We start from the raw sequence: 11160 nt of genomic DNA on the forward strand, positions 1-11160 counted from the left end.
ACTCCCTCTAGCTCCCTCTCTCTGTCTAGCTCCCTCTCTCTGTCTTACTCCCTCTAGCTCCCTCTGTCTCCCTCTCTCTCTGTCTTACTCCCTCTAGCTCCCTCTCTCTCTGCCTTACTCCCTCTAGCTCCCTCTCTCTCTGTCTTACTCCCTCTAGCTCCCTCTCTCTGTCTTGCTCCCTCTAGCACCCTCTCTCCCTCTCTTACTCCTTCTAGCTCCCTCTCTCTCTGTCTTACTCCCTCTTGCTCCCTCTCTCTCTGTCTTACTCACTCTAGCTCCCTCTCTCTGTCTTACTCTCTCTAGCTCCCACTCTCTCTCTTACTCCCTCTAGCTCCCGCTCTCTCTCTTAATCCCTCCAGCTCCCTCTCTCTCTCTTACTCCCTCTAGCTCCCTCTCTCTATGTCTTGCTCCCTCTAGCTCCCTCTCTCTGTCTTACTCCCTCTAGCTTCCTCTCTCTCTGTCTTACTCCCTCTAGCCCCCTCTCTCTTACTCCCTCTAGCTCCATCTCTCTCTCTTACTCCCTCTAGCCCCCTCTCTCTCTGTCTTGCTCCCTCTAGCTCTCTCTCTCTCTGTCTTACTCCCTATAGCTCCCTCTCACTCAGTCTTGCTCCCTCTAGCTCCCTCTCTCTCTTACTCCCTCTAGCTCCCTCTCTCTGTCAAGAGCCCTCTAGCTCACTCTCTCTCTGTCTTACTCCCTCTCTCTGTCTAGCTCCCTCTCTCTCTGTCTTGCTCCCTCTAGCTCCCTCTGTCTCTCTCTCTCTGTCTTACTCCCTCTAGCTCCCTCTCTCTCTGTCTTACTCCCTCTAGCTCCATCTCTCTGTCTAGCTCCCTCTAGCTCCCTCTCCCTCTCTTACTCCCTCTAGCTCCCTCTCCCTCTGTCTTGCTCCCTCTCTCTCTATCCTAATCCCTCAAGCTCCCTCTCTCTGTCTAGCTCCCTCTCTCCCTGTCTTACTCCCTCTAGCTCCCTCTCTCTCTGTCTTACTCCCTCTAGCTCCCTCTCTCTGTCGTACTCCCTCTAGCTCCTCTCTCTGTCTTCCTCCCTCTAGCTCCCTCTCTCTCCCTTACTCCCTCTAGCTCCCTCTCTCTCTGTCTTACTCCCTTTAGCTCCCTCTCTCTCTATCTTATCCCTCTAGCTCGCTCTCTCTGTCTTGCTCCCTCTCTCTCTGTCTTGCTCCCTCTAGCTCCCTCTGACTCCCTCTCTCTCTGTCTTACTCCCTCTAGCTCCCTCTCTCTGTCTAGCTCCCTCTAGCTCCCTCTCTCTCTGTCTTACTCCCTCTAGCTCCCTCTCTCTGTCTAGCTCCCTCGAGCTCCCTCTCTCTCTGTCTTACTCCCTCTAGCTCCCTCTGTCTCTGTCTAGCTCCCTCTCTCTCTGTCTTACTGCCTCTAGCTCCCTCTGTCTCCCTCTCTCTCTGTCTTACTCCCTCTGGCTCCCTCTCTCTCTGTCTTGCTCCCTCCCGCTCCCTCTCTCTCTATCGTACTCCCTCTAGCTCCCTCTCTCTGTCTAGCTCCCTCTCTCTCTCTCTGTCTTACTTCCTCTAGCTACCTCAGTCTCCCTCTCTCTGTCTTACTCCCTCTAGCTCCCTCTCTCTCTGTCTTTCTCACTCTAGCTCCCTCTCTCTCTGTCTTTCTCACTCTAACTCTCTCTCTCTCTGTCTTCTTACTCCCTCTAGCTCCCTCTCTCTCACACATTAAACCCCGGGGGGGGGCAGGACCCCCACCCCCACCCCCCTTTTACACTCTCTGCCGCTTTCATGTGGTTTCTCTTTTAAAGCTTTTCAAGATGCAAAAAGAAATCTGTGTACAAGGCACCAGCGAGTTTGTAGACGTGAGAATTTTACGATATGAAACAGCTAAAGTAAAAGCTAATTTCCAAGCGGTTAATACCCCCCTCCCCGGCCCCCCCTCTTTAGCACCGTGTCTTTTTCCATATAAATGGCGGGGGCCCCTCATTACTACACTTTTCAAACTTTAACAAATGAGAACATTTTAATTCGAGAACCGTCCCTCTTCTTAAGATTTAAAAGCTTAGAGCTGTGCGCAGAGTTAGAATTGTTCCACTATCAACAGTTCCCATCTTCCTTGTGAGCGTTATACCAAAATACTAAATTTGTCTGTTTACATACAGAGCGCGTAATACACATATGCGCCGCCGTTAAAACATGTAATCACTCGGGTGATTGTTACTTTGCTTCCGTTTACCAGCATCGGGCGGCCCTTTCTGGCTACGGAGAAGATGGCGTCGGTGTGATTGTCTCTTAACGGTTTGCATATTATAGGCCTGGGGGCATTACTATTCGCTTGCTTTCTGGCCGGTATGCGATAAGCTTTGGTGATCTCGAGCGGTTTTTCGAAACTGAGTCCGGTGAGCTTGGGTATTAGAGTTTCCAGCATTAGGGCGCATGCCCCCGGTGTCTCTTCCTCCTCCTCGGGTACTCCCAAGAGTCTTATGTTGCCTTTGCGGCTTCTGTCCTCCTGCTCCGCCATGGCCTTTTGTAGTGCCGTGGTTCTCTTTATCACCAACCCCAGGTCTTTGTGTGTTATGTTGGCATTGTCCTCCAGCTGGCTTATCCTTTTCTCTGCCTCGTCTATTCTGCCGTTGGCTTTGCTTTGCTCTGCTCTAGTTGCTATTAGTTCCATCTGGATGCTGTCCACCGTTTACAACAGCAAACCCCTCTCCGTCAATAAAAGCGCTCATGGTCACAATAGGAGAGTACGCGGGAGCCTCAGGCTACAAACTCAACAAAGATAAATCGGAGTGCAAGCCAATGAATGTCCACACCACAAGAGAGGTCCTAGGCGATTCCGGACTGGCATGGCAGACGAAACCACTAAAATACCTAGGACTGCACTTTGGAAGGGACCTCACATCAACGCTCCAGCACAACGAGGACCTCACACTGAAAAAAATAAAAGAAAGGCTAGAACTATGGTCGCCAAAATACATAAGCTGGTGGGGAAGAATAGAAACCATCAAAATGATGATAACTCCAGCGATAAACTACACGCTAACAATGCTACCACTCCCAATGACAGAAGCCTTCCACAAAAAACTAGACCAACTCATAAACGTCTTCCTATGGAAAAACAAAAAACCCAGGATAAGCCTACAAAAACTAAGACTGACAAAGGACCTTGGAGGCCTCAATCTGGCAAACTTCAAAACATACCAAACGGCATGCCTGGCGAGACAGGGTATTGCCTGGATAGACGATACACAAACATACAAACCAGTCTGGCTAGAGGTTGAGAAAGACATCCTGGGAGGGCTCAAGCCAATAGCCCTTCTAACAGCAAACAGACACCCCCAAAAGACTAACGCCATACTGAAACACACGAGGGAGGCGCTGATGAAAATAGACAGACGCATGGCGCAGAAGCTGAGAGGCACAGCATGGGAGTCTATCTGGTTCAACACAAAAGTAACTTATCATGGAGCGACAATGCACAACGACATATGGATCGAGAAAGGTATCAGCCTCCCCAACCAGACGGAAACCAAGCGAGGACCGCTGACGTTCCAAAACCTACAGCAGCTACACGACCTCCCGAACCAAGAGCTCTACAACTTCCTCAAGATCAAGGCAGCCATAACGAAAGCGAACTTACATAAAGGGGAACCAAGCATCATCAAGTACCTGCAAATCCTCAACTCAGCAGGTCACCAAACTGCAAAAATCTACAAGCTCCTGAGCCCCTCCACACTGGCGCAGAACAAGAAAGTAACCAACGCATGGGAAACGCTCCTGGGCAGGCAACTGAATGAAAGAGATCGGGCAAAAATGTGGAGCTCAGCGACAACAAACAAAGTCACCCCACAACTAGCGCAAACAAAGTTTTGGCTCCTCCACAGGGCCTACTGGACACCGTCCAAGCTCCACAAGGTCGGCATCGCAGAATCGGGCAATTGCTGGAACTGCCAGAAAGAAGAAGGCACCCTCGAACACCTCATCTTCACCTGTGCGAAAGTCAGGAGGTTCTGGACACAGATCAACACCTTCATAAACGACATGCTCAATGCTGACCTCACAATCAGCTTCGCAAGCCTGGCGACAGAACACCTAACCGCGAACTTAAAAAGTAGAGAAGAGAGAGAACTACTAGACCTGCTCCTCACAGCGGCCCTAAAAATAATCCTGACAAACTGGAAGAACACAGCCAAAGCAAACTTTAAAACATGGATTAATTGGGTCACCTTCCTGAGAGGAACAGACACCATCACAGGCAACTTCTCGAAAGAACACAACGCCAAAGTACACATGTGGGGCCCACTCGACGAGCACCTGAGGAAGACCCAGTAAAGGACAACAACAAGCCCCCCCCCTTTTTCTTCCCTTCTCTCCTTTTTTAGGTTTTGCCTGGCGAAAGCTGCGCTCTGCGCAGCTTTTTCGCGCAGGCGAAAACCTGATGAGAACTGTAGTGGGGTTTGAGTCGGCCCTCGTCATTGATTGGCTGGCTCCATAAATGGAGCCTAACCATTGGACGAGGGGCCTGTCCGTCAATGCCGGACCAGATTCGGAGGCGTTCCCGAGATTCTTTGGCTTTTGCCGACGTCACGCGACGTCAGCCGAAAGCCGGGAACGCCCCCGAATCTGGTCCGGCATTGCCGGCACCAGTGACTATCCTGCTCCTGATTGGTGAAGCTGCGTGGACGTCACTGCTGGTCCACGAGGGAGCCCACTCCTCGGGAAACTTCGCCGCCCGCCTGCCTGAGCTAGAGACGGGCCGCCGCGCTGCCCGCGGCGACCCGGAAGTGACCGGCCGGCCGGCCAATCCTAGCGCGGCCGGCCGGAAGTGCCCGCCCCCCGCAGCCCGGGGGAAGAAGGAAGATGGCAAGAAGTATGGCGGCGCCCGCGGGGCTCCCGTGGCCTGGAGGGAGCCCCGGGAGATGCGGAGGACGTTGCCGGTCTCCCATGCCAAAGAGGGAGACCGGAGAAGTGCCAGCGAGATTGCCGCCGTCGATGTTGCCGGTCTCCCATGCCGAAAAGGGAGACCGGAGAAGTGCCGCCGTCGCAAGGTGCAGGTGAGTCGATCTGCTTGCACAGGAGGAGCCCCGGGGAAAGAGAACGTCCCTCCGCGGCCCCGGAGAGTCCCGAGGAGCGGGAGCTCTCGTCCAGCCGCCGCCATAAAAAAATGCAGGTTGTTGATTTCAGCGGAAAGTGCAATAAATAAACGTCCGAGTTCGTGAGAAAGCACGGCAGGGGCAAAGGAAACGTAGATGTCTCCGAACAAACACACAATCGATAATGTGGCGTACGGTAAAGTAAAAATGTCTAAAGGTGTTTTTTTAGTTGAGCATTTCTGAAATTCTGCAAAAACTCGTGGCCACAGCACTCGAGAAGGATCTGAGTTTGGGGTAGGGTTTTAAAAACATTTGTAGTTTTGCGTGCTCCGACATTAGTATTTGTAAGGAGATGAGATTTTTTTTAGGTGGTAATGTATGTAAATCAGCAGCACATTTACGTCCTCGATAAAAGGGATGCGTAAAATACAACGCACTCACGGCTGCTTCGCAGAGCTTTACCCATCCTTCCGTGCACTCCTGCCAGCTGCACAGAATGTACTTGCACGCAATATGTAAGTAAATACTCTTTAAAACATAAAGTCGCACACACCTTGTGGAGTGGTACATTTTTACCTGTGCGTTTTCTGTGTGTGCGAGCAAGTGTGGTACAGAGTGTGTTTTATTGTCTTTGTTTTGTGTTTCCGCGTGTGCTTCTTTCTGTGCTAGGGTTTTTATGCGTGCTTGTCTGAGCATATATACGCCTGTGTGTGTGATACTTTCTCTGTATGTGTGCTTCTGTGTGTGTTTCTGTCTGTGTGATTATCTGTATGTGCGTAGTCGTGATTTTGTTTTTTTTGTGGGTGCAGTTTTTGTGTTTCAGTGTTTGTGGTTTCGTGTGTGTGTTTCTGTGTGTACAAGCTTGTGTATTACAATTTACAATGTGTGTTTTTGTCTGTGTGCGCGTAGGTGTGTGTACTTCTATGTGTGCCTGTGTTTCTGTGAGTGTGTATAGGTACTTCTGTGTGTGATTCTCTGTATGTGTGCATCTGTGTATGTGCGTGATTGTGATTATGTGGGTGTGTGTTTCCGTGAGTGATTCTATGTGTATGTTTTAGTGTGCCCGATTCCGTGTGTGTGTGTGTGTGTGTGTTTCAACGCATCCTCAACGGTTTGTAAGCGCCACATGAATACAATTTGTGTTATTAGGTGTGCTTGATTCCGAATGTGTGCGTTTCTATGTGTGCTTGTCTGTGTGTGAGGATCTGTGTGCTTCTGTTTGTGGCTTCCGTGCGCGTGCATTTCTGGATGTGTGCGCGCGCACGTGCAGATGACTGGGGCAGGAGAGCTTGTATCACCCCTGTTTCTAAACAGATGACCATTGTGCCTTTAAGCAGCGTCATTAGCCCGCGTGCTAATCTAGCCGGCGTGTGTCCGGATAGATAGCCACTGATTGGCTGCGGGCTGATCGTCATTGTTTTTTTTAAAAAATGGAAATCACACGGGGCCTCTCAGGTGCCCCAAAAGTTTCCATTGATGGATGTGCTTTTGGCCCGGGTTGGTCATTAAGTCTGGGAAACATTTTGAGGAGAAGTAGGTAGTTATGAAAATCAGGGGTGTAAAATGGCATTGCACCCTCATCCGCCCCCCCCCACCTCTCCTTTCTCTAATATGGGAGTCTGCCTCTATATTAGAGTGTGTAAAACTACATCTCTTCATGTTGCTCCTGTGCCCCAAAACAGCCCCCCCCCCTTGGAGGGAGAGGGTAAAAATGCAGGGTGTGTAAAATGGTACCTCTTCATGTTGCCCTCTGTGCCCCGGGATGCCCCCCCCCTCCCCTCCTCCCCTCCGTATGATGACACCTGCCTCACCTTGCAGGGAGAGGGTGTAAATGCAGGGTGTGTAAAATGGCACCTCTTCATGTTGCCCTCTGTGCCCCGGGATGCCCCCCCCCCTCCCCTCCTCCCCTCCGTATGATGACACCTGCCTCACCTTGCAGGGAGAGGGTGTAAGTGCAGGGTGTGTAAAATGGCATCTCTTTATGTTGCGCTCTGTGCCACACGACGAGCCCCCCCCCCTCTTTGCAGGGAGAGAGTGTAAGTGCAGAGGGTGGTAGCTCAGCCTTGGTGTTGGAGGTCCATGCCGTCAGGGGACACCCCCTGCTCATCCTTGTATTGTTTTTCTGAAACCGATCTCCCCCTCCCCTGCACAGCTAGACATCTGCCCCTCTGACAGGAGAGCCTCCCCGCACAGCTGGACATCTGCCCCTCTGACAGCGAGAGCCCCCCCTGCACAGCTGGATATCTGCCCCTCTGACAGCGAGAGCACCCCCCCCTGCACAGCTGGACATCTGTCCCTCTGACAGCGAGAGCCCCCCCTGCACAGCTGGACATCTGTCCCTCTGACAGCGAGAGCCCCCCCCCCTGCACAGCGGATCTGCCCCTCTGACAGGAGAGCCCTCATCCCTGGATGACCCTGAATGTTACACCCAAAGATGACGGTGTGCCGGCTAGGGACACTGCAGAGCCACCCGAGCAGTGCAGAGTCCACGTCACTGCACACAGACCCGCCAGGGCACTGCACACAGACCCGCCAGAGCACTGCACACAGACCCACCAGAGCACTGCACAGACCCACCAGAGCACTGCACAGACCCACCAGAGCACTGCACGCAGACACACCAGGGCACTGCACGCAGACACACCAGGGCACTGCACACAGACACACCAGGACACTGCACACAGACCCCCAACCAGGGCACTGCACACAGACTCACCAGAGCACTGCACGCAGACACACCAGGGCACTGCACACAGACTCACCAGGGCACTGCACACAGATCCATCAGGGCACTGCACACCGACCGACCGGGCACTGCACACAGACCAACCAGAGCACTGCACACAGACACACCAGGACACTGCACACAGACCCCCAACAAGGGCACTGCACACAGACTCACCAGAGCACTGCACGCAGACACACCAGGGCACTGCACACAGACACACCAGGGCACTGCACACAGACCCACCAGAGCACTGCACACAGACCCACCAGGGCACTGCACACAGATCCACCAGGGCACTGCACACAGACCCACCAGAGCACTGCATACAGACCCACCAGGGCACTGCACACAGATCCACCAGGGCACTGCACACAGACCCACCAGAGCACTGCACACAGATCCATCAGGGCACTGCACACAGATCCATCAGGGCACTGCACACCGACCGACCGGGCACTGCACACTGACCAACCAGAGCACTGCACACAGACACACCAGGACACTGCACACAGACCCCCAACCAGGGCACTGCACACAGACTCACCAGAGCACTGCACGCAGACACACCAGGGCACTGCACACAGACACACCAGGGCACTGCACACAGACCCACCAGAGCACTGCACACAGATCCGCCAGGGCACTGACTACAGACCCACCAGAGCACTGCGCACAGACCCACCAGAGCACTGCACACAGACAGCCCGGGCACTGCACCACCCCCACTCCCCACCCCCATAATGGCCCTGTGCACAGATTACATTCCGACACTGCACACAGAACTACCAGAACACTGCAGATACATCTCACCAGACACTACACACAGACCCACCCAGACCGCTTTCACAGATCACACTGGCAATACACACAGAGATTACATCGGAGACTGCACACAGATCACACTGCACACAGACCACACCGGACACTGCACAGAAATCTATCGGGGCGGTGCACACCGACCCCCAGAGATCCTGTGCCCAGATTACACTGTGGCACTGCACACGTACCTCACCGGATGATACACACAGAAGCACCCGGACACCTCGCTCAGTTTTTCTTACACTGCACACAGACCCACCTCTGACATCGGACACGTCACACCGGACGCTGCAGACAGACCCGCCAGGATGCTGTGCACAAATCACACTCTGGCACTGCAGACAGGTTACACCGGACACTACACAGATCACGCTCGGGCACTTCTGCACACAGATCACTCCGGACACTGCAGAGAAATCTATCAGGGCGGTGCACACCGAACCCCAGAGATCCTGTGCCCAGATTACACTGTGGCACTGCACAAAATTACCCTAAAGGGAGGTAACAAAGTGCTGGGCCTAAATGGGGTCCCTATTGACTTATTCAAAGACAATAGATTGGTGATCCCCACTATTATTCAACGTATTGAGGAGTGCAGAATACACTTACCCCTGCTTCTTGGTCTAACTCAGTCATTGCCCTATTTTCATGTTGATCCCCAGTGTGTGTGGGGGTCTTTCAGTGTGTGGGGGGGGCTCGCAGTGTGTGGGGAGGGCTTGCAGTGTGTGGGGGGGGCTCTGTGTGGGTGTGTGGGGGGGCTCTGTGTGAGGGGGGCTCTGTGTGGCTGTGTGTGAGGCTCTGTGTCTGTGTGGGGGGGCTCTGTGTGGGGGGGCTCTGTGTGTGTGGGGGCTCTCTGTGGGTGTTTGTGTGTGGCATTTGCGAGAGATTAAGCTATTGGCATTGTAAATGACAATGCCATTTATTTATGTTAGAAAAAAACATAAATAAAAAAAATGTCAAGAGCAATGCCAATAGCTCTAACTTTAACAAAGGCAAAACCATTGCATTGTAAATGCTTGTTTCTTTTCTTTCCCTCCTCGCAACTGGGGGAAAACAAACGAAAAGAGCGCGCATCCACAAATGGACTGTAGATATAAAAACCGCTAATGTATACTCCACCTATATATATATTTTTGTATGTTTCTTTTATTCTTGCTGATGCCAATAAAAGCCTTTTCAAATTAAAAAAAAAACAAAAACATGTAATCACTCCAATGCAATGTTAAAAACTGAGTATAATAAAATTGGCAAAACTTAGTTTTATATAATAAAAAAGATAGACAGACAGACAGATAGATAGATAGATGTTTTAAAACACAACAAATATCCTTCTCATGGTTTACTTGCCCCGTGTCGTGTAAGCTCTATTTGATGACCATAAACATCAGTCTGCCAGATGCTAAATAATGGATAAGGCTTATTTATGGGCGGATGCTTTTGAAAATGGTGGTATAGACATTTACAAAACCTGCACTATCAAGTCAGTAAAACAAGAGAATATGTGGCCAACGCAACATAAGAAATAGGTTGCTATGCACGTTACAAATCCCGCCGTACCTTTGAACCCCGAATGGTACAGGCAGGGCTGGCTGAGGGGCTCGCTCCGGCTCACCGCGGCCATCCCTTCATACCACACCGGAGGGATGAGCGGCAGAAGCGGGGTCCACACCCAGGTTCCGGAGGGGTAATGTAGACAGTGTGATTCGGAAATAGCGCGATGAAACTGCAGCATGGCACAGGAGAGCGCGCCTTCAGGGGCGGCTCACGTTATCATCATCTTCTCATATAGTATTATGTAGAAGGCGTGCACTGCACACCCGCGGTGGAGAGAGGCAGGGGTTGCAACGTTCTCAGGCACGTTTCACGCCTAGTACATCATACCGATGATGCTCCACGTTTGCGCCATGTGCCGTATACGTTTGTTTCATGTGGCATATATGACATTTAGACTAGGTATTTTATTGTAATTGCATCCTTAAAGCGCTTATTACCCGAGAAGTACTGTTGAACCGTTTCTCAACGAGTTACACTACGCCGGTGTTGTGCCTTACTGCCGAAGAGCGGGGATACAGGATACTATGGGGATACCAGATATTACACAGCACCAGAACCCAAGATGAGTGTTTAATACAGTGGTCATTAGGATTCATTTTGTGCTTTCAAGAAAACCATTCCATGCATTTACTCCAGTTTATTTAAAATGGATTAAAATGATAGGGACAGTGGCATATTGTACAATCTCTCCAGCTCCACATCCCTGCAGAATGTGATGGGGAGCCCTATAGTCTCCCACATCTCAGAGATATTCATTGGCCCTGGGCTGAATGGGGCCCCTGGAAGAGTTAGAGGTCCCCTAAGGGGTTGGTGGTCCCCCTGCGATACACCCGCCCTCTCCCCATAGAAGTTAATTGTCACCATTAGGGGATGGGGGTCTGTGAGTTCATTCACACGGTTGAATAAAAGATAGGCTAGAGAAGAGAAGATTGGGTAATATAAGAAAGTTGCAGAGGCATGGGTTCTGAGCGATGAAACGGGTTGTCGGTAATTTGCAGAA

General features: G+C 51.6%; 1 protein-coding gene across 1 annotated transcript in view; it reads right to left on the reverse strand.

Annotated features, from left to right (window-relative positions):
* LOC144771939 (uncharacterized) overlaps positions 1-10374 on the reverse strand; it is an 83263-nt gene extending 72889 nt beyond the window's left edge. The window contains exon 1 of the mRNA XM_078656169.1: positions 10164-10374. Within this exon, the coding sequence (XP_078512295.1) occupies positions 10164-10338 (175 nt within the window). The 5' untranslated portion in view covers positions 10339-10374. The remainder of the gene's footprint in view (positions 1-10163) is intronic.
* Positions 10375-11160: the final 786 nt, after the last annotated feature.

Source organism: Lissotriton helveticus, chromosome 8, assembly GCF_964261635.1.
Source record: "Lissotriton helveticus chromosome 8, aLisHel1.1, whole genome shotgun sequence".
Classification (NCBI taxonomy): Eukaryota; Metazoa; Chordata; class Amphibia; order Caudata; family Salamandridae; genus Lissotriton; species Lissotriton helveticus.